Source organism: Littorina saxatilis, linkage group LG16, assembly GCF_037325665.1.
Source record: "Littorina saxatilis isolate snail1 linkage group LG16, US_GU_Lsax_2.0, whole genome shotgun sequence".
NCBI classification, from domain to species: domain Eukaryota; kingdom Metazoa; phylum Mollusca; class Gastropoda; order Littorinimorpha; family Littorinidae; genus Littorina; species Littorina saxatilis.
Genome location: NC_090260.1, coordinates 47,508,067 through 47,532,343, shown reverse-complemented (window position 1 = coordinate 47,532,343; position 24,277 = coordinate 47,508,067). Strand labels below are relative to the sequence as shown.

The 24,277-nt window shown below is 42.8% G+C and overlaps 2 protein-coding genes across 4 annotated transcripts in view; one reads left to right on the top strand and one right to left on the bottom strand.

The window, feature by feature from the left end:
- The window catches only part of LOC138949688 (zinc finger protein 431-like), a 55,236-nt gene that overhangs the window by 12,953 nt on the left and 18,006 nt on the right, over positions 1-24,277 (bottom strand). The gene's annotated exons all lie outside the window — the stretch shown is intronic.
- Positions 129-8,888, top strand: LOC138949747 (large ribosomal subunit protein bL9m-like). Of its 2 annotated transcripts, XM_070321566.1 has the most exons (8): positions 140-225; positions 357-491; positions 792-948; positions 1,495-1,619; positions 5,010-5,060; positions 6,809-6,910; positions 7,843-7,923; positions 8,662-8,888. In XM_070321566.1, the coding sequence occupies exons 2-8, from the start codon at positions 396-398 to the stop codon at positions 8,815-8,817; spliced, it is 768 nt and encodes a 255-aa protein (XP_070177667.1). In that variant the 5' UTR covers positions 140-225; positions 357-395; the 3' UTR covers positions 8,818-8,888. The 2 variants fall into 2 exon arrangements, with proteins under 2 accessions (XP_070177668.1, XP_070177667.1); XM_070321567.1 differs by lacking the exons at positions 5,010-5,060; positions 6,809-6,910 and having other exon boundaries at positions 129-225.

Genomic DNA, 24,277 nt, shown 5'->3' with positions numbered 1-24,277 from the left:
ATTTTATTTGACAGAAGCATATAAATATCATATTGTTATATGACAACATATCCTGAAAAAGTGTCAAGTTACATGAATAATATGAATAATGCATATAATTATATATATAAATGTATGGTCCAAGATTTTGATCAATGACCTTGAGTGCGGGCCTATTATTGAGGTCTGCGAATAAGTTAACTTCCTGTGGCAGAAGACAATTGTTCAGCGTGTGACCTGGAGAAGGTACGGTTTTCAACGTGACGTTGCCTTGCGTGCTATACTTCGTTGCGTGGCTGTAATCAAGTGTTAAAATCGTTCATGATCAATTATTTCCACGATTGATTTCCGGAATAAGTTGTTGCACCTTGTTTCAGATTTGAGTTGCACTTCACGTCGGCACACGCCGCACAGCAATGTTGCGAACGGCATTGCAGTCGACCCGTCAGTGCAGTCAACGACTGCTGACAACACATAAAGATGCACCTTTGCTAAACCTGGAGCATGTGCGAGTAAGTAGTAGACGTTGTTGATCATCCTCTGTGCGTTTGTGTGTGTGTGTCAGTGTTTGTGTGTGTCAGTGTTAGTGTGTGTGTGTTTCACAAACTTTGTCAGAGTGTGCGCGTGTGTGTGTGTGTGTTTTGTGCATATTTAATGTAAGTTAAGTGATTGAATGAGTACGTGTAACCTTGAAAGTGTGTGAGAGTGAACATAAAAGGGCGCATGTACATGCCGGAAAGAGGTGCACATGTCATGAACATGCGTGTTCGATGGTGTATGTGCAGTTTAAAAAAAAAAAAAGTGTGTTGCAGACGACAGTGATCATGGAGCAGATGTTCCCCCCCAAGCTGGCGAGGAAAGGCGCGCTGCCCAAGGTGACGCAGAAGAACCGCATGCTGAACTTTGTGGACAGGGTGCACGCCCACAAGACACCTGACATCACATGCATCCTCACAGACTTTGTTGAAGGTTGGAACTTTGGTGGTCACACTTTGAAATACTCTTGCAAAATATAGCCTCAATATATACATGGGGTACAACTATGGGCATAGTCTTTGTTATGGGTAAATGGAAGAGGGAAAATCGTTCAGAGTGTGTTAACTGTTGTCCTCAGTGTCCTTAGCTGTCAGTTTGTCTCACACGACTAACCATAAGGAAAAAAAAGAAATTGTATGTTTCTGGTCACCCGACCCTACCTAGTTTTTTTCCGCCGACCCTAGACTTTTTTTTATTGCATTTGTAAAAACAAAAGAAAAAAAAGCGTCAAAACAAAAGTAACAGGCGGCAGACAACACAAGGGGGATAACCCCGCATCCCTTTTGTCTCATTTGTTTTGTAATGTGTTGTCTTTCTCTTTGTATAGTAAGTCCAATCTCTTTGCGTCACTGTATAGTTATTTTCTACCCTGACCAACAAAACAAAATAAATCCCTACCTACCCTATTTTGTGTAGCCATGTTACCAGAAACATACAACTTTTTTTTTTGTTTTGCCTAATCATATTTTCCCACTGCAGGCGTGGGTATCCGTGGCGACACAGTGACGGTGAAGAGACGACTGTTCCGCGGAAAACTCTTTCCTGCCGGCCAGGCTGTGTACGCAACAGACGAGAACGTGGAGAAGTTCACCAGGGAAAAGCAGGTACAGTATATACTCCTTCCACACACACAAATGTGGTTTTTTGCACCCTTTACCAGTATTGGCGTTAGCCAGTAATTACCGTTATTTTGCCGGTTAAAATGAGAAAATACTGGAAAATAATTGGCTGCCGGTATAACCTACCGGATGAGTTTTAGAACTACCTTTTTTTTTGCTGGTAAAACAACAAAACCAGTACTCTGAGTTGGACTCGTACTAGTTCCAATGACCAGCCTACCTTTTTTTTTAATCATAAAAGTTTGCGTACCGGTTTGAAAAAATATTAGCGCCATCACTGTTTACTTCACCTTTTTTTTCCAATTTTCATTTTTCAAATTTTCTGTTCACGTCAACCTCTGTAAATTCCAAAAGCAGAGGAATGAAATCAGGTTGTGATCTTAAAGGGGGAGTTCCACTGTAGCATCCTTCCTGTATGTACACTAGCATGTTCACATGCAGCCACAGATCTGTACCAGCCTTCCTGTATGTACACTAGCATGTTCACATGCAGCCACAGATCTGTACCAGCCTTCCTGTATGTACACTAGCATGTTCACATGCAGCCACAGATCTGTACCAGCCTTCCTGTATGTACACTAGCATGTTCACATGCAGCCACAGATCTGTACCAGCCTTCCTGTATGTACACTAGCATGTTCACATGCAGCCACAGATCTGTACCAGAATTATCGTGGAATAAAACCAGCCAGGTTTTTTTTATCAGTATTGTAATCTGCATGTTATGTTCCGTTATTACTTGTGGACGAATGGTATGTTATATGTCTGTCTGTTTTGTCCTAATGTTGTGAATAAATGTCAATCAATCAATGAGGCTTATATCGCGCATATTCCGTGGGTACAGTTCTAGGCGCTCTGCAGTGATGCCGTGTGAGATGAAATTTTATACGGCCAGTAATTGCAGCCATTTCGGCGCATATTTACCTTTCACGGCCTATTATTCCAAGTCACATGGGCATAGGTAGACAATTATTAACTGTGCCTAAGCAATTTTTGCCAGGAAAGACCCTTTTGTCAATCGTGGGATCTTTAACGTGCACACCCAATGTAGTGTACACGGGGGGAAGTTCGGACACCGAAGAGAGTCTGCACACAAATTTGACTCTGAAATAAATTTCCGCCGAACCTGGGATCGAACTCATGCTGACAGCGGCCAACTGAATACAAATCCAGCGCGCTACCAACTGAGCTATATCCCCGCCCCTGTCTTGTATACTTGACATTTACATCAGAAGTGTGTCGTAACAATGAACTGCTAACATGTATATCAAACTCTAGGTTTCCTTGAGTGATAAATGTTGAAGGATGAATGATGTCAGGAATGGGAATTGTCCGCCAAAAGGCAAATTTCCGCAAAATTTTTTTTTGTTCCGCCGAAAACGCAAAAGTGTTTGCCGAAAAAATAAATGGGGGAGGCAAAGTGTGAGTTTAGAGGGAGCGGTTAGCGACAATAAACTCTATTTAAACGAGACAGATATGCGGGAAAGGAGGGGGGGGTGTAGAGGTAATGCAGGGGGAAGTGATAGCAAGTCCCGTGGGAACGAATGCGAGGAATGGAAGAGGGTTGGAGGGCAGGGGGTAGGTGATGAGTGAAGGAGAGCCATCTGGAATGAAACAATGGTAACCGATAAGGGGGAGTCCGAGAGAGAGCGAGTACCGAAGTCATTAGTAGCAGCGCGGCGGCCAGCAAGCAAGTTCAGCGACTTTTTCAGTCCTGCAAACCCCCCATCCACCCCCCGGCATCCACCTCAGTATTAGTTTTGTTGACGGTTCGCTGCGTGCATTGTGTACCCCCTTTCGAGATGATTGCATATGCATATTTTGAATCAATTTCTTGCATAGTATAATCAAAATGAGGGCTATATATGTGTTAATTAGTAATTGATGTTGTTGAATTCATTGTCATTGTTTTTGAGTCACTTGAGAAAATGTGACTCTATGTAATCGGTCAGTGTTAGTCTGTCCGGCCGGCCGGCTGTCCGGCCGGCTGGCTGGCCGGCCGTCCGTAGACACCACCTTAACGTTGGACTTTTCTCGGAAACTATCAAAGCGATCGGGCTCATATTTTGTTTAGTCGTGACCTCCAATGACCTCTACACTTTAACGATGGTTTCGTTGACCTTTGACCTTTTTCAAGGTCACAGGTCAGCGTCAAAGGAAAAATTAGACATTTTATATCTTTGACAAAGTTCATCGGATGTGATTGAAACTTTGTAGGATTATTCTTTACATCAAAGTATTTACATCTGTAGCCTTTTACGAACGTTATCAGAAAAACAAGGGAGATAACTAGCCTTTTCTGTTCGGCAACACACAACTTAACGTTGGGCTTTTCTCGGAAACTATACAAGTGACCGGGCTCAAATTTTATGTGAACGTGACTCCCAGTGACCTCTACACTTTGACGTCTGCTTTGGTGACCTTTGACCTTTGGTGACCTTTGACCTTTTTCAAGGTCACAGGTATGCTTCAGGTATGCATTGTGTTGTGAATAGCAATTTCTTCCTGTCCATCTGATGCCTCATATAATATTCAGAACTGCGAAAGTGACTCGATCGAGCGTTTGCTCTTCTTGTTATATTTTTTTTATGAATAAATTCCTTCCCCTGTAAAATGATGGTGTAGAGGAACACAGACCTGTACAGGCTATTGCATGTGATTAGAGCATCCTTCTGTTGTGAGATATCTACATATTAAGAATCAACAGCCTAGCTGCTTCCTATGTAGATTGGGATTTGTTAATGAATTAATCACACACAGGTGTCATTTAGTGATTTACAAACTGTACAAAAAGATGATCCTACATTAGTGAGAGAGACCACCCATTGTAATGAACAATTTAACCATCTCTTCACACATTCATGTAGATTTCATGTAAATGAGGTCGGGTCAAACTACAGTCTTGCATGGACCTATTTTGTCACGGCCCATTGTGACAAAGTCACCAAGACAAACTTCATTCTTGAAACACTTTTGAATTTGTTGTTAATCCTCTGGAAGAATTTGTGTGAACCTACACATGATGCTAATCTTGTTGTGGCATCTTTCAGCTTTTGACGTCAGAGATTTTACAACTTTGAAGAAATGGAAGTCTTCAATTTGCACACACTTTGACTTTTTGAAGTTTGAAGCAGAAGGCATGCAAGTGTAGAATGTAGGATAACAAATAAATGGAACAAGGGACTGCGGGTGAGAGGAACTCGAACCGGATAACAATAAAAAATGTACTCACAAGAAAACAGCAACTATTATTATTTGTTCATGTTGCGGTTTTCTTCGGATAAAGAGTTTGTAGTCATAAGTGTTACTGTAGTAAAAGAAAAATGTCTGCAACAATATTATTTTTGACTTTCTTTCTTTTGTTTGTTTGTACAGGAGAAAGGAATAAAAGAAGAAGCAAAACCTCTGGGAGTGTACGGTGAAATGGTAGGTGGTGTGCATTCTGATTGTTTTGACATATGTATGTGATTGTTACTAATGTACAGGGATTGGATTGGGTTTTGTCCACTAGAGGTCCATTGACTGACTCAGCCATGAATCAATCAGTCATTTTGCAAACCAATCAGTCAAGAAAATAAACTTTCCTTCCACCACGGGACTGCCGCAATTGTGCTTTACGGCAGGGAGGAGAAACTTCTGAAAGTTGTTTACAATGTACAAATGAGAGGAAAATTCAAATCTTTTTTTCATTTTCTTGTTTATTTTCCAATGGACTTACATGAAGAAGAATAAAAGGTCTGAGGACACAATAAACATATTCATTTCAATTAAGTAAGGAAGGGGGAAAAAGACAGCAGACAAAAATAAGGCGAGCTGACTGACTGCTGCATGTCTATCAGTCAGTTGACGGATTGAGACCCATGTGTGTCGGTCTTTTCCCAATTTAACATGGCAAAAGACTGATGACCGACGCCCAAGCCAATCCCTGAATGTATACATGTGTACATTTTCAAGAGGAGGTGCAGACTTGTGTTTTGTGTGTGTTTCTTTTCTTCTGGTAGTGAAGGGTGGGCGCTGGTGTGCATGATATCTGTAATCAAAGGGTGAAAAAGACCCCCCGCGGGTTAGGGAGAAGAATTTACTTGATGCTCCCCAGCATGTCGTAAGAGGCGACTAACGGATTCTGTTTCTCCTTTTACCCTTGTTAAGTGTTTCTTGTATAGAATATAGTCAATGTTTGTAAAGATTTTAGTCAAGCAGTATGTAAGAAATGTTAAGTCCTCTGTGCTGGAAACTTGCATTCTCCCAGTAAGGTAATATATTGTAATATTGCTATTTCATATGTTACGTGGATTTCCATTGGTCAATTGGGCAAAACTGAGCTCATTGTAAAAGTGATATCGACGACATTTCCGTCGATATCAGTTTTGATATCGACGACCTCTTTATTGCTTCCCCACTTCAAAAACAAAAACACCTACATTTAAAAACAAACAAATATATATGAAAATGTAATGATCCCAGAATTTAGTTGAGCAAGTGACTAGACTTTTTCAAAGAAAAGACATTTTTAAATACTGAAAAGTACAAGAAAAGAGTGAATGAACAAAAAGAAATAATAATCAGAGGGAGGGATATGGAACAGCCAAAACTGAGACAAATACTTTTGTAATTTCTTTACAGTAAATACAAAATGTCCAGAGAATTAGCAATATATCTAACATTGACTGACTGTGTGACGATATCTTCTGCTATTGGTCTGTTTCGACAGTGATATCAAAATCTCGACCTCCGGTCTCGATTTTGATATCACTGTCTCAACAGACCATAGCAGAAGATATCATCACACAGTCCGTCAATATTGGGTACTACGTTGCAGGCTCCTAGAGCAATTTTTTGATTGGTGCTTTTGTGAACAAGAAACAATTAACAAGTGGCTCTATCCCATCTCCCCCCCCCCCCCCCCCCCCCTTTCCCCGTCGCGATATAACCTTCGTGGTTGAAAACGATGTTAAACACCAAATAAAGAAAGAAATTGGAAAAAAGAAAAGCTGTGTTGTAACATTAGCATTAGTCCAAGGCATCTGTCATGATCAAGTAACAATTAACATCGATTGAAGTTCTTTCGGTTGGCTTTTTGTAGATGAGGTTTTAATATCCATTTGCAGGTGATTTTCTTCTGTGGAATTTGGTAAACATGCGATGCCTTGTTTTGATTGTTATCATGATTACAGACGGTGAAGCAGCTGGCGGGGATGTACCTGAAGGTGCCCATGTCAGGAGACAACAGCTGGGTGCTCACCCCCAAGAACGTCCGAGTCGCTCTCAGAAAGGCTGTGAGTACCTGGATGGGACTGTCCTGAAAAGAGGATACAGCATGACCCCCCCACCCCTGTTAAGACCCCTGATTGAAGAATCCCTCCTTTTTCAAACCTGATATTTTTCCGGATTTGTGGAGGTCTCATTAAGAGGGAATCCACTGTACACAGCAACGTCACATGACTTCTTTCCACTGTGTAGCTGACTCACCTTGTCGCAATTAGTTCGTTTTAAACTGAAGCTGTCACCCCCCCCCCCCCCCCCCCTCCACTTTTTCTTCTTCTGCGTTCGTGGGCTGAAACTCCCACGTACACTCGTGTTTTTGCACGAGTGGAACTTTACGTGTATGACCGTTCTTACCCCACCATTAAGGCAGCCATACGCCGCTTTCGGAGGAAGCATGCTGGGTATTTTCGTGTTTCTATAATATAACCCACCGAACTCTGACATGGATTGCAGGATCTTTTCCGTGCGCACTTTGTCTTGTGCTTGCATGTACACACGAAGAGGGATAAGGCACTAGCAGGCCTGCACATAAGTTGACCTGGGAGATCGGAAAAATCTCCACACTTAACCCACCAGGCGGCCACGGCCGGGATTCGACGCTGGCCTCCTGTGCAGAAGGTTGACTGTTTAAATCCTGGCTGCCCCTGGTGGGTTAAGGGTGTTGATTTTTCCGATCTCCCAGGTCAACTTATGTGCCGACCTGCTAGTGCCTTATTCTGTTTTGTGTATACATGCAAGCACAAGACCAAGTGCATGTACGCACGGAAAGATCATGTAATCCAGCATCCTCCAAAATTGGCGTATGGCTGCCTAAATGGCAGGGTAAAACCGTCATACATGTAAAAACCCACTCCTGCAAAGAAAAAACAACACACAAGTGAACGTGTGAGTTTCAGCCCATGAGCGCAGAAGAAGAAGAATGATTTTGTTGGTGTGTTTTCAGGGTGTGGAAGTAAAAGAAAGCTGCATCACCCTGCCCCAAGAAGCCATCACAGGGCCCGAAGAGTTCAACTTCAGAATTACTGTAAGTGCACACAATGATAATTTTGATGTGTGTGTGAGTTTGTGTGTGTGTGGGGGGGTGTGAGTATGTGTGTGTGTGCATGCATGTGTGGGTGTGCATGCATGTGTGGGTGTGGGTGTGAGTGTGTGCGTGTACATGCGTGTGTGGGTGTGAATTTGTATGCGTGTGTGTGTTTGTGTCATAGTTTCTTGTTGGCTGGCTAGCTGTCTTGTTGGCTGGCTAGCTGTCTTGTTGGCTGGCTAGCTGTCTTGTTGGCTGGCTAGCTGTCTTGTTGTCTGGCTAGCTGTCTTGTTGGCTGGCTAGCTGTCTTGTTGGCTGGCTAGCTGTCTTGTTGGCTGGCTAGCTGTCTTGTTGGCTGGCTAGCTGTCTTGTTGTCTGGCTAGCTGTCTTGTTGGCTGGCTAGCTGTCTTGTTGGTTGGCTAGCTGTCTTGTTGTCTGGCTAGCTGTCTTGTTGGCTGGCTAGCTGTCTTGTTGGCTGTGTATTATTGTTCTCTGAAGTTCAATAGTTAGTCTCTCCCCCAATAGAGTTTTTTCAATTTTTATTTTAAATGTCTATTTGTGCATTTTAGTTATCAGCTTGATGACTGTATTTGCAGAAAATATTGAATAAGAATAAATAATTTTCACATCCATTTTCGCCTGGATATTTTTGTGCATGAGAAGATTTTCATTAAACACGACTTTCTTTCACGATCTTAAATATCTTTTTAATGTCAAAAGAATATTTTCTGCTTCTAGGTCAACGGGGTCAAGTCGGTGATGGTGAAAGGGAGAGTAGTCCTACGACACAACGATCCGTCCAAAGACGAGCGGATAGAGTTACCCCCCACCTGGTTGCCGACCACAAAAATCAAGAAGACAAAACAGTCGGCTGAGAGTCTGGGAGATTCTTGAAAGAAAGTTAAAAGACGTGTTTTTTGTGTGTTTGTTTGTGGTGCATGTGAAAATACAATGTTGCAAAATAACTTGCTTTTTTGTTGTGGCAGAGTTGCGCCCCTTGTGAGGCAAGCACACGGCTGGGCAGTTGAGGAAAGTAATCAAGACATTGCAGTGAATACTTGAGCACTGGTTTGTAACTCTTGTCTGCTGGGTACAACGCCCTTTTCTTTTGAAAGTGTGCTCATGGGAGGTCACTCTTCACTGACGTCATGATCGCTTTCTCTCTTTGGTCGGGGTCAATCTCGTTCTCTCTGTCTCCTGGAACCTCTCTCTGCCTTCCTCTGTCCGTCTCGCTCTGTCTGCTTTTCTCCGTCCTCATGTCAAGCTCTGTATCTCTCTGTCTGTCTCTCTCTCTGTATCTCTCTGTCTTCTGCATGTCTATCTCTGTCAGTCACACACACACTCCTCTTCTCTCTTTCTTTCTCTCGCTCACTCTATTTCTTTCACACACACACACGATTAATGTTGCAGACAAAAATGTTATGTTCTAGCATTTTTATTTCAAGCATCACATCAGTATGCATCCGAGTTCATTTTAAAAAAAACACAAGGTTTTACAAAAAAGTCAAACATTCAGGGCTGCATGGACAGTTAAAAAAACCAAGGCATCACACAAAAGGTCAACTGTTGGTGAAAGGACATATGCATGTGCATAACTCCAAAAAGCAAAAAGAAATTCACTTTTCCTGCCCACCTCTGCAGAAAAGATTGATACGGCCTCACAAAGAAACAATGATCACCAATAGTAGAAGTCATGAGGAAAATGTATATTATCCAAATATAATATTGTGCAAAATTACCGATTTATTAAAACAAAATTATTACAAAAGACTAAAAGGAAAAACTGTGAGACAATCAGAATTCGCGGCCCTCCCAAAACAGCAGACTGAAAACATCATTCAGGGATTGGTTTGGTTTGGTTTTTGGGGTTTAATGTCTCTTCAGCAGATGCTAGCTGCTATTCGAGACCGACATCATTCAGGGAAAAAATAATTGAATATTAGTCTCCTCTAAGTATACAAAACCTTTTTTTTTAAATCTTTTTATTTTGTTTGTTTGTTTGTTTGTTTGTTTATTTGTTGCTTAACGTCCAGCCGACTATGCAGAGCCATATCAGGACGAGGAGGGGGGGGGTGAAGGGGGCCACTTGTCAAGCGATTCCTGTTTACAAATGCACTAAACCATTACTTGTGTCCCAGCAGGCTTTAGTAAAACTAAATTAATACCTACTGGAAGATTACCAGTTTCCAGTATGTTAAAATAGGCTTAACCTATCTACTGCTGGACTTACATCAGAACACTAACAGATTAAACTATACATGAATCGCCAGACAAGCGGCAAGAGAAGAGATTTTTGGAAAAAATACAGGTGAATGAGCAAGAAGGCAGAAAAAAGAAAAGAATTCATGAAGAAAAAGAGAGCATGACAGGAAAGAGGAACCAAAAATCTACCTAACAGCAAACTAGAAAGCTCCTGCGGTTCCAAAAACAGGAGGGGCCTTTAATTTCATAACCGCAGTGCCCCACTGCGGGAAATCTTTTTATTGCGATATTTTCTTCAGAAAAATGACAAGAGGAAGTCTACAGTGGAACCCCCTTTTAAGACCTCCAAAAATCTAAGAAAACAGGGTCTTAAAAAGGAGGGAGTCTTAAAATGGAGGTACATTTACAGAGGTTATGAACAGAAAATCTGAGAAAACAAGGTCTTAACAAGAAGGGCAAAGCCCATACGACTCACATGCTTGACCTTGACCTTTACATGACCTTGACCTTCAAATAACTAAACCTAGCAATGACATACACTAAGAACTGCTTTACACATTTTTCCTACCAAAATACATGTGACCTTGACCCAAGGTCAAGGTCATCCAAGGTCATGCAACACAAAGCTGTTAATTCAAGACATAGGAAGTACAATGGTGCTTATTGGCTCTTTCTACCATGAGATATGGTCACTTTTAGTGGTTCACTACCTTATTTTGGTCACATTTCATAAGGGTCAAAGTGACCTTGACCTTGATCATATGTGACCAAATGTGTCTCATGATGAAAGCATAACATGTGCCCCATATAATTTTTAAGTTTGAAACAGTTATCTTCCATAGTTCAGGGTCAAGGTCACTTCAAAATATGTATACAATCCAACTTTGAAGAGCTCCTGTGACCTTGACCTTGAAGCAAGGTAAACCAAACTGGTATCAAAAGATGGGGCTTACTTTGCCCTATATATCATATATAGGTGAGGTATTCAATCTCAAAAACTTCAGAGAAAATGTGAAAAATAGCTGTTTTTTAGACAACATTTATGGCCCCTGCGACCTTGACCTTAATTGAAGCAAGGTCTAGATGCTATGTATGTTTTTTGGGGCCTTGTCATCATACACCATCTTGCCAAATTTGGTACTGATAGACTGAATAGTGTCCAAGAAATATCCAACGTTAAAGTTTTACGGACGGACGGACGGACGGACGGACGACTCGGGTGAGTACATAGACTCACTTTTGCTTCGCATGTGAGTCAAAAAGGGGGAGTCTTAAATTGGGGGGTTCCACTGTATTTGAGAAATAATGCAAAGCACTTGCGTCTTTGCATTTATGTTGAAAAATGTGACCCTCCACCACGAAATGAGTCGCATGTCACCTCGCACGGTTCTGCGCTAGGCTTAATATAAGTCCGGGGAGTGTCTGGTAACAGTGAGAGGGTCACTTTAGTCACAGGCTTATAACTCAAACAGTTTTCGCTCTTTTCTTAAACGGTTTTTACCACTGGATAGAGTATAAAAAAACTTGTTAGGAAAATGTACAAATATGAAAATCATGCAAAGGTGACATGCGACTCATTCCGTGGTGGAGGGTCACATATTGAAGTGCAATCCTGTAGTGGGACAAAATCAACTGGCAGGCTGGAATCAAAAAGTAGTCTGTTTGGCTTTGAAATATAACCAGTCTAACTGGGGTGAGGTGGGATAAGGGGTGGGTGGGGGTGGGTGCAGTACAATGAACCATAGACCAAATAGCCTGGACCGCCAACTCATCACGTGACCCTTCGAGGTTACGACACTCGACTTTCAGGGGCGCTTAGCGTCCGGTTTGAAAGGCCAGCGATTCGAAGACAGTGAAAAGAAAGCACGCTCCAGTTATTTGTGACAATGGGAGGTGACAATGAACTGGATTTTCTAAAACTCCAAACTAAACTTAACAAAACTCATCGAAAAACATGTTCCATATGCACTTTAGCTGAGTTTATTTTAGCATTTTCAGAACTTACCTCGGCAACTTCGTCCATGTCTACAATCGACACCGGATATGACATCCCCCCGATTTCTGAAAGGCCATGTAAGCGTAGGTTCCTAAATGCGCGAGGCCGCTACCTCGTAATAGAGAGAAAGAACGGAGAGAGAGCTAGTTGGCGGTCCAGGATAAATGGTCTATGAATGAACGAAAAGGTTGAGGAAAAAATGACTACAGACTTTTAAAAAACCCACCAATACAATGGGTATTGAGCCTACAAACAAAGAGGAATGTAATACACACTTGGTCAAAAAGTTACTGAAAATTATTAGGGGGGGAAAAAATTATTGAAACGAGCAAACATCAACAAAACAAACAGATCTGTCATCAAATCGACTTAAAATTGTTTACTGAGGAAAACGGGTCACTATTCCAAATATCATTAGCAGACATGAGAGAGAAAGAGGAGGGGAAAAAACCCAGAGGAATTATGAATGAATGCGCAATTATAAAGCTTTGTAAATCCTTCTTTGTTAATTCGACATTTTGATTGGTCAATGCAATCACTCAGCGGTCAGGCAATCAGCGTGTCTCACCTCCAAATGGATCTGCCTCAATGTACACTTCCTGGCAAGCGTATCAATACAGGTCATGTGTTTCACGTGTCGCCATGACTGCAATAGTTTCTGCCAGCCGGTTGGTCACGCGCACGAACGATAGACAAATCAAGGGAAATTGAAGACAGCACACATGTACGCAATTTGGTGACCGAGACATGAAAAGGATGTGACGTCATGTTATAATGAATGACGAATTGTTCTAGCGAGAACGTCACTTTGTGATTCGGCCTTTGCAGTCTTCTCAAAAAGAACAAGCCATGGAAAAGTCAGTCTGTAAAATATAGAAAAGCACATAATAACCTCAAGCAAATTATAGTGTCGTGCTAAGCACATCGTAATTCCTTGGGACTATACTTTCACCGAAGGCGATGATAAGTACGTGACAAGTCATGAATAAAATTGATGAATTGAGGTGCCACTTCACATCCAAAAAGAAAGATCCTTTGAATGGATAGATTTACCGTGAATTACAATATCGACCTGCTGCTTTCAACATGTCGGGGTGTGCCTAAATTGTCTCACCTGTGATTTGTAAATGGAATCCCTCAGGCCACAAATCACAGGTGAGACAAATTAGGCACACCCCGACATGTTGAAAGCAATCGGTGAATATTGTATCAATGTCAGTGGTACAAGAAATTCAGTTGAGTTGTAACCTAGGCACACGTAAGAATTTTTCGGGGTGTTCGGCCACAAGAATTTCATAAAAAGGCAGAACATCTTTCTTTCGTGTTTAACGTCGTTTTCAACCACGAAGGTTATATCGCGACGGGAAAAGGACCGGCACGGTTGGCCTAGTGGTAAGGCGTCCGCCCCGTGATCGGGAGGTCTTGGGTTCGAACCCCGGCCGGGTCATACCTAAGACTTTGAAATTGGCAATCTAGTGGCTGCTCCGCCTTTTGTTTGTTTGTTTATTTGTTGCTTAACGTCCAGCCGACTACGCAGAGCCATATCAGGACGAGGAAGGGGGGGATGAAGGGGGCCACTTGTCAAGCGATTCCTGTTTACAAATGCACTAACCCATTACTTGTGTCCCAGCAGGCTTTAGTAAAACTAAATTAATACCTACTGGAAGATTACCAGTTTCCAGTATGTTAAAATAGGCTTAACCTATCTACTGCTGGACTTACATCAGAACACTAACAGATTAAACTATACATGAATCGCGAGACAAGCGGCAAGAGAAGAGATTTTTGGAAAAAATACAGGTGAATGAGCAAGAAGGCAGAAAAAAGAAAAGAATTCATGAAGAAAAAGAGCATGACAGGAAAGAGGAACCAAAAATCTACCAAACGGCAAACTAGAAAGCTCCTGCGGTTCCAAAAACAGGAGGGGCCTTTAATTTCATAGCCGCAGTGCCCCACTGCGGGAGCTCCTCCGCCTGGCGTCTGGCATTATGGGGTTAGTGCTAGGACAGGTTGGTCCGGTGTCAGAATAATGTGACTGGGTGAGACATGAAGTCTGTGCTGCAACTTCTGTCTTGTGTGTGGCGCACATTATATGTCAAAGCAGTACCGCCCTGATATGGCCCTTCGTGGTCGGCTGGGCGTTAAGCAAACAAACAAACAAAGACGGGAAAAGGCAGAACAAAGAGTGAATTGAAACAATAGCATTTGCAAGCAGTAAAATCAGAAATAAATCAGAAATATTTTTTACAAATACGAATGAACACAAGGCAGCGTAAAATATAATTATCAGCGTACATCAAAAACATTATCATCATTGCCAGGATGCATACAATGTTACAAAATGGTGTGTAGATTAAAAAGAACAAGAAGAGCAAACGCTCGATCGAGTCACTTTCGCAGTTCTGAATATTATATGAGGCATCAGATGGACAGGAAGAAATTGCTATTCACAACACAATGAGTCACGTTCACATAAAATTTGAGCCCGGTCACTTTTATAGTTTCCGAGAAAAGCCCAACGTTAAGTTGTGTGTTGCCGAACAGAAAAGGCTAGTTATCTCCCTTGTTTTTCTGATAACGTTCGTAAAAGGCTACAGATGTAAATACTTTGATGTAAAGAATAATCCTACAAAGTTTCAATCACATCCGATGAACTTTGTCAAAGATATAAAATGTCTAATTTTTCCTTTGACGCTGACCTGTGACCTTGAAAAAGGTCAAAGGTCAACGAAACCATCGTTAAAGTGTAGAGGTCATTGGAGGTCACGACTAAACAAAATATGAGCCCGATCGCTTTGATAGTTTCCGAGATACTTTGTCAAAAATGTCTAATTTTTCCTTTGACGCTGACCTGTGACCTTGAAAAAGGTCAAAGGTCAACGAAACCATCGTTAAAGTGTAGAGGTCATTGGAGGTCACGACTAAACAAAATATGAGCCCGATCGCTTTGATAGTTTCCGAGAAAAGTCCAACGTTAAGGTGGTGTCTACGGACGGCCGGCCGGCCGGACAGACTAACACTGACCGATTACATAGAGTCACTTTTTCTCAAGTGACTCAAAAATTAAAAATGGAGATGCATGCTTTGTGAAGGCAGTATCAGCAGTACTAAACACGCATGTAGAAAAACACTTTATCAGTTGGACAGATTGTGGAGATAACTCTTGTGTCTGGGTGTTTTAGGTTGTGGAAGAGTTGTCATCCTTGAATGTGAGGCAAGCCAAGCCATGTGTAACTCATTTGGAGTCATTAATCATTGCATAGAGACTGCAATCGTCTACTTCAGTTTCCATACAGAATGTACAAGAACCTATATTAGATATATACTTTGTTGGACTTTGACATTAACATTTGTTCTGCTGAATCTGCACTGACACATATTTATGGTGTAAATCTATAAAATATGACAAATAATGCTTTCGCGGTGTTTCCTGGCATGTGGCTTTTCTCTTGTACAGGGTCCCCACTGGTTTTTAGAAACAAAATTCCATGACTTTTCCATGACTTTCCATGATCCTCAATAACATTTTCCATGACTAGATCCACCATTTCCGAACACGCAAACTTTTTACGTCTTGTCACTGCCAGTTTTAACACTGGCTTGCTTTGCACTGAATTTGATTCAGTTTCTACGCAGTGTCTCTTCGACAAGCAAGTCAAGCATTTGCTACGCAATCAGATTATTGGTAATGTTTGCTGGTCCTGTCATTTCACTAAACTGGACCTGCCACTGTTTGTATCCATCTGCACTTTCGTAAATTCCGTTTCGTAACCGTCACTGTGACTTGACGAACTGTCATTTTTTTCACCGCGATACAGTAGTCCCTTCCATTTCCGGCCCTTTCGTGGGCGTCAACCTGCCTGGAGCGGCCAGCTTTCCCATGACTAATGAATTTTCCTTCTATAATTGACTCTTAATGGCCGTTAACCTGTCTGACGCGGTCAACGGTCACTGATTTTTGACCTAAGGTGCCCCTCTTACTCGACAGGAGCGGTCACTTAACGGCCACTTGTGTGTGTGTGTGTGTGTGTGTGTGTGTGTGTGTGTGTGTGTGTGTGTGTGTGTGTGTGTGTGTGTGTGTTGTGTGCACAGACGGCACAGCACGAGCAGACGACATGAATACTTACGCATGCGAAAACTGTAAATACAGACATGCGCATACATGTACATTTACGGCAGTCACTTCCGGATCGATCACAGCTGATGTGAGTTTGAAACACTTGTTTATCTGACACTCAAATACATATATAATAATCCAAACAACACACATAGAAACATACGAAACAATAGCTTAGCCAGGACGATAGAGTTAAACACGCAAATAATTAAGATGTATTTATAAACGAAAGCAAAACTAACAGAGACAATGAATCGGCGGCTCGTGGATGATCGCTTTCTTTTCTTCATGAAAACTTGATCGTGTTTTTTTGGGTTTTTTGGAGGAGGAGGGGGCCTGTAATGAACGGCCATCTGATATTTGCGGTCACCTTTGCAATGACTAATGGGTGACCGGATATGGCAGGTACTACTGTACACAGTTCATTGCGAAGATCTTCCTCGGTAATTCGTTCCAATTCCGCATACTTTTTGTTGTCAAGAAACAACTCGAAAGAAAGTTTCAAACTCATCATCCTCCGTCTTGCTTGTCGAAGCGCTAAAGTACTTTATCGATGCAAAAACAAAAGCAGAAAACTTCGACGAAACCGACTCAAATGCAGCGCAGACGACACGACGAGATAATGGAAGGAAGTGAGCCTCGCCTTGACTCAAGTGCCGTTAACAATACCGTTATTCTCGTATGCAAATACGAACGAGAAGTTGGTCATACGAACAAGCCTTGTGCTGGCGACGCAAATCGGGGAATGGCTGGGCAACGAAAATCGCCGCTGGCGTGCTAAAGGTTAATTTATTTTTCTTTCTTATTTTTGTTAAATTCCATGACTTTCCATGACTTGAATTAAAATTCCATGACTTTCCAGGCCTGGAAAATTAAAAATCAAATTCCATGACTTTCCAGGTTATCCATGACCTGTACAAACCCTGCTTGAACAATGAGGACAGGCATGAGGCTTTTCTCCTGTATGTGTCAACATGTGGGTCTTCAAATCCCCTTTCCGACCAAATTTCTTTGAACAATGAGGACAGGCATGAGGCTTTTCTCCTGTATGTGTCAACATGTGGGGCTTCAAATCCCCTTTCCTACCAAATTTTTTTTAACAATGAGGACAGGCATGAGGCTTTTCTCCTGTATGTGTCAACATGTGGGGCTTCAAATCCCCTTTCTGAGCAAATTTCTTTGAACAATGAGGACAGGCATGTGGCTTTTCTCCTGTATGTGTCAATATGTGGGTCTTTAAATGCCATTTGTGAGCAAATTTCTTTGAACAATGAGGACAGCCATGAGGCTTTTCTCCTGTATGTGTAAAGATGTGGGTCTTCAATTGCCTTTTCAGAGCAAACTTCACTTTGCAATAAGGACAGGCGTGTGGCTTTTCTCCTGTATGTGTTAACATGTGGGTCTTCAAAGTCCCTTTCAGAGCAAACTTCGCTTTGCAATCAGGACAGGCGTGTGGCTTTTCTCCTGTATGTGTCAACATGTGAGTCTTCAAATTTCCTTTGAGAGCAAATTTCACCGTACAACGCGGACAGGCATGTGGCTTTTCTCCTGTATGTGTCAACATGTGGTTCTTCAAATCCCCTTTCCGAGCAAATGTCCTTGAACAACAAGGACAGGCATGAGGCTTTTCTCCTGTATGTGTCAACATGTGTTTCTTCAAATCTTCTTTCTGAACAAATTTCTTTGAACAATGAGGACAGGCTTGTGGCTTTTTTCCTGTATGTGTCATTATGTGGGTCTTTAAATGAAATTTGAGAGCAAATTTCTTTGAACAACTAGGACAGGCATGTGGCTTTTCTCTTGTATGTCTCAACATGTGGGTCTTAGGCATGTGGCTTTTCTCTTGTATGTCTCAACATGTGGGTCTTCAAATGCCCTTTCTGAGCAAATATCACTTTGCAATGAGGACAGGCATGTGGCTGTTCAGTTGTATGTGTTAACATGTGTTTGTTTACACCCCCCTTTTGACCAAATGTTGTTGTAGATTTAAGGCAGGCATGTGGTCTTCCTCTTGTCAACATGTCTCCACCCTCCCCCACACCGTCTTTTTCACGCTTGATATCATTAGAACATGTACACCCATCTTGTTCTGAAAATGAAGCTGTGTCTGCAATGGTTCCAAAATCAATTGGGATTTCTGCTGCCCCTTGTTTCTGTCCCTCTTGTTTCAGTCTAACAACGTCGCTGTAAGCACTGGATGATGTTGGTATTTCAGCTGCCTCTTGTTTCAGCCAAACAACGTTGCTGTCAGCACTGGACGATGTTGGTATTTCTGATGAACGCTCCATCTGCACGTTGACTGTTCTGTCTGTCTTGAAATTTTCCCCTGCTGGTGCTGTAACAGAAAATTCAAAAATTTTGTAAGTCTTGTGATGAAAATGTTTACATACCTTTTCTGAAGGTATGTAAGACAGCATTCCTGAAAGATAGAAATTCACAACTCCCAAAGACAGAAAGATTCTCTTCCTGAAAGAAAAGAAGACACATTAACGAAAGACAGAAAAAGATGTCACTTCAAGGCACACAACTTCTCAGAAAAACAGTTTGGCTCACCATCTCACATTTTGCAGGTCTTCGCATGGAATACGACCATCTGTCCACTTGGTCACATACCAGAAATGAATAGCGTGGGTAATCAATGTGATGAATCAAATTAAATGTCGTAAATGCAACCACTGGCTTCTCAAGAAATCATTTTATTCAGACCCTTCAAAAATCTAAGAAAATCAGGTTTGTTTGTTTGCTTGCTTCATGTCTCACCCAGTCACATTATTCTGACACCGGACCAACCAGTCCTAGCACTAACCCCATAATGCCAGACGCCAGACGGAGCAGCCACTAGATTGCCAATTTTAAAGTCTTAGGTATGACCCGGCCGGGGTTCTAACCCATGACCTCCCGATCACGGGGTGGACGCCTTACCACTAGGCCAACCGTGCCGGTGGTTTCCATTGTACAGCAATTTCAACTCACCAGGGGCAGTGAGGAATTGTTAGTATAGCCTGACCTGATCTGAGATGCTGATCCAAACCATTTTCACAAGAAGGAGTGAGCCTTTAAAGTCTTCTTCTTCTTCTTCCGTAGAGGACTGGGTTCTTGCGAACGTCTCAGAGTCCTGCGTTTACAGAGTCCCAGGCTTTATGCTGTATGTGGGCATACGTGCCTTGTTAAAAGAACTTCAGATGAGATTCGCAGCTGAACTCTCGGCGGAGACGGTCGCAAGTGTCGATGCTCTGATTTGCCGTGAGCTGTGTTCAATGACTGCTGTGTTTTGTGGCTAAGCCTTACCTGTGTTATAGGCCTCGTCGCAGGTGTTTGAATTTTGACAAGGGCTTTGGCCTTTGGCCCACCATAGCAGATTTTCTGGACAGGATTTTCGTGTTCTTTCTTTGATTGTGGACACCTGTGTGGTGCAACCATGGCATCGCAAGTACTGCCAGTTTTTATAAAAAAAAAACAGTGCTATTCCAAATGGTGACAGTGATCGACCTAAATGCATCGATATTTGTGTCGCGGCAGAAAGGGTCTCTGGGCGCGAGACGGTTCTCGGTGCTCAAAACATCAAAGGTCTATGGAGAATCTACCCTGCCTCCACTGAGGCTCGTAACACTCTTTTGGTCAAGGGACTTTCCCTCAGAGGGGTCTCTCTGCAAGTCGCAGGCACTAACCCCTTCATCTTGCGCAACGAAACTGGAGAAGAGAAACCTTCGACGAAAGTCTGGGTGGACGACATTCCTATATCTGTGGCCGATTCTGGAATCAAAACTGCCCTTATCAGGGTTGGAGTAGAACTCCGATCAGCCATCAAACAAGAAAGGGCCAGAGACGCTGATGGAAAACTAACCCGGTTTCTCACGGGGAGAAGATTTGTATTCATTTCCACACCAAACACCCCACTAGAGAAAACACTCAAAGTCAGTTTCTTCACTGCCAAAGTGTATCACCGCGAACAAAACCAGAAAAAGACCGTGATCTGTTCAAAGTGTCTAGAGACGGGTCACCATGTCTCCACGTGTCAGGGGGACGTGGTATGTAGATCATGCAAAAAACCGGGCCACAAGAGTGGCGACCCATGTTGTGATCTTGACGTCAACTCTGGCTCCGCTTCAGGAGACCAGCAGAAGACAGAACAGCTGTCCGCGGCTGCGGGTAACAACAGCGAACAAAGCAGAAACTTAATGTCTCACACAACTGACCGCGGGCGTCTTGGAAACCGCGCTGGCACCCAGAGCAGAAGTCGCTCCTACACTCCCAAGCGGAACCGTTCTGGTAGCCCGCTAGGAACACCGACGAAGATGGCGAAGATGGCCTCTCACGATGAAGAAGGCCAGGAGAAAGGCTGACCGACCGACCGACTAACTGACCGACTGACCCAACGACGACGGCCCGGCTTTGGCTTACGGACTTACGTACTATGGCTCTGCGATTTCACCAGTTGTTTTTTTTAGTATTTACACTATCTCACTCCAGCGATGGCAGATGGTGTCAAAGCGTTCTCCTTAAATGTTAGAGGACTCCGGAATACATCAAAACGCAAAAAGATATTTAGAATGTTAAAGGAAAAGAAATATGACATTGTATGTGTGCAAGAGTCGTACATAATGCCCGAAGATGCAGAGCAGTGGAAGAAAGAATGGGGTGGTGAGGTTGTGTACTGTGCTGGTACTCGTCATAGTAGAGGCCAGGTAATACTGGTGAGAAAACACTTTCCCCATGCATGGTCCACAGAAATCATTTCTGATAGAATTCTGATGGTAAAAGTTAACATTGGCACTAAAGAAATGGCTATCTTCAATGTGTACGCCCAGTGTAACTTAGCTGACACTAAACATTTTCTGACTTCTCTTTCAGATACAATTAGTGATTGTGATTGTGATCTTAAAAGTAGTCTGCGGTGACTTTAACGCAGTGATGGACAATAAATTAGACATCATCGCAGGCGAAAATCACTCGCCAGCACTCGTTAAACTTTTCAACGACTTTGTTACTGAGTGCGAACTATGTGACGCGTGGCGGGTGCTAAACCCTCTATGCAAGGAATTCTCGTGGTCAAGAATCAGCAACGGCAAATTAACTGCAAGAAGACTCGACTACGTGTTTTTGAACGATGCTGCAATGGACAGTGTGTTGGAAACGGAGATTTACTCTGTTCCCTCCTCTGATCACAGGGGGGTGCTTGTGTCTTTAAAATGTTCCGAAGTGACCAGAGGTCCCGGCTTCTGGAAGTTCAACAACGCCTTGTTAAAGGACAGTGTATTCGTAGAAAGAATGAATAACCTTATTGACTCTTCCCTTCGCACAGACACACCAGAGAGTGCTGAGAACCGGTGGGAATTACTTAAGTTAGAGATAAGGGACGAAACTATTCAGTACAGCAAAAACCTGGCAGTTTTAAAGAAAAACAAGTATTTGCACTTACAAGATAAACTGGCACAGTGTGAATCATCACTTGCCAAACAACCGCTTGATGAAAATCTGCTTCGTAATCGCGAGGCACTGAAGTTTCAACTAGAAGTCTTTGAGCATGAACGCTTAAAAAGTGCCCAAACACGATCTAGAATGAAATGGATTGATGAAGGGGAAAAAAATACAAAGTACTTTTTAAACCTTGAAAAATCTCGAGCCAGTGCAAAATTGTTTCCCAGCATCAAGCTTGATAATGGCGATGTATTAGTCGATCAGTTTGACATACTGCAGGCTCAAAAACACTACTTTGAAAACAAATATGCGTACAGTGACAATAGCATCAACATTGATAACGATACAGATTCTTTTTTGCAAAATTGTGAAACCCCTCGTCTGACAGAGGAGGAGAAGAAAGTTTGTGAAGGTGAAATAAGTTTAAACTACTCACTTATCCCCCCCCCCCCCCCCGCCCCCGGCGCAAATCAAGAGCACACGATAATCCCAAAGAAATGACACTCCTCTTTCTCTCCCTCTTATTACTTACAGTTATACTCACACACCTGCGCGCGCACACACTCACATACACCTGACACACACGCAATCACTCTCGTGCGCACATACATCACACATAGCCAAGTCATGTATTGATTTGGGCAAATAACGAGGGCAGTTTATTCAAGAGAATACCATCTGACAATGAGAGATATCATTGTGCAGTGATAAGTCCCATAAGTCCACAACAAAAAACAACAAACATTTGGTTACACTAACAACAAACACAAGGAGCCCTCACTCAAAGATTTAAACACCGTGAATAATGATTACATAACATTAACAAGGTTCGAGTCGTTTCATGCACAACCTCACTTCAAGTGAAGGCACAAACAGGCATGCATTTGCCTCAAAATTAAAAACATCATGCAACGGATTGCTAACAAAATACAACGGTGGATGCCGGGGGTGGATGGGGGGTAAGAAATAGTTGGCATATGCCCGCTGCGCCGCGCTGGTAAGGACTGACCACAATGTGTTGCTCTCCCGTTCTTATAGACCCCCGCTGATGCATCACACGTGCAAGCCCCCCGGCAACATGGACATTGCGGCTGGGCTATTCTCCTTGACTTTCACAAGTCCTCCTCTCCCCTCTCTTTCTAATTACGGGCCTAAGTGTTGATATCCTGCTTTACTACCCTCTCTTCCCTACCTGCCAACACTGATCCCTTTAGGCCTACCTCAAGTATCTAACATCCTCCTCCTCCACCCGCGGCTAATCTGTCTCGTTTAAATAGAGTTTATCTGACGCTGTCCGCTCTATCTAAACTCACACTTAAACTACTCACTTATCCCCCCCCCCCCCCCCCCGCCCCAAATCAAGAGCACACGATAATCCCAAAGAAATGACACTCCTCTTTCTCTCCCTCTTATTACTTACAGTTATACTCACACACCTGCGCGCGCACACACTCACATACACCTGACACACACGCAATCACTCTCGTGCGCACATACATCACACATAGCCAAGTCATGTATTGATTTGGGCAAATAACGAGGGCAGTTTATTCAAGAGAATACCATCTGACAATGAGAGATATCATTGTGCAGTGATAAGTCCCAAATTAGAGGTACTACTCGTTATTCAGCCCAACTAAAGACAGTATACTAGGTTAGAGGTGGGAGGTTTAGGATTGTTGTGATGTTATACATGAAGGAGTTGCCTGGGCTACATGTGATCTGTAAGATGATCTTTTGTGGCAGCTGGTCTAAGTAGCCTAAGTACGCGTTGCTTTTCCAATCCCCCATCACCTTGACAATTTCCCCCGGCACACCACAACTCAACGCCCACGCGGCACCACCCCGCCGAAAGCTGTGGCTGGAGAAGTTTCCCCCAGCAACAGCGGTAGTCAAGCGCAGTTTCTTATTAAAGTCTGATCCTTTCATCGGGAAGACCTGCGCCTTGGGGTCCATCGGCCCCAACAAAGGTAACACAGCGGTCACGGCAGACACTGGACACAAGGGATGGAGTGACATTGCCGGGAGCTTAATTTCAACAGAGCGCTCTTTACGCTGAATCGTTTTGCTCCATTGGAGCGTTATTGACATGCCCGTACCCAGAATAACCACTTGGTCTCTTGTGAGCTGCTTACAAGGATCGAAGTTCCCGTTGTCCTGAAACAAGTTCGATCTCCGGAGAACTCCGAAAAAAGCACCAAACACGCAGCCCAGTACACAATATCTTGCCTACACTCAAGGTCCAGCTGGCTTTTTATTATGTGTAGTAATTCAGGGGTGATTGGGGTTTTCTTATCAGTGGCACACCCCTTGCATTTTTTGATGCCCTTAAGGCTGGAGTTCACACCTGAGGCCATATTTCAAAGTGGTTAGGCAGTTTTAAAGGTTTGTTTTTATGTTAGTTCAGTGTTTTGTTTATCAGGAAAAAACAAAATGAATAGAGCTTGTCGCGCAAAATTTTGAGATAGCGACTGAAGTTTGAGCATAGGTATGAGATTTTTTCACGCAAACCCTACTGAAGAAATTGTGATATTGTATTGTGAATATGTTAACAAAAAAACAATCGGATGATCAGAAACTGAAGAAGAGAAATAGGGAAGCAAAATAGAACATCAAACATA

What these genes read in the sequence shown, in the direction of transcription:
- LOC138949747 (XM_070321566.1), top strand. Translation starts at nt 396, where the DNA reads ATGTTGCGAACGGCATTGCAGTCGACCCGTCAGTGCAGTCAACGACTG. An exon ending in TGGGAGTGTACGGTGAAATG is followed by an intron (nt 5,061 to 6,808) that starts GTAGGTGGTGTG and finishes TCATGATTACAG; the next exon opens with ACGGTGAAGCAGCTGGCGGG. An exon ending in GAGTCGCTCTCAGAAAGGCT is followed by an intron (nt 6,911 to 7,842) that starts GTGAGTACCTGG and finishes GTGTGTTTTCAG; the next exon opens with GGTGTGGAAGTAAAAGAAAG.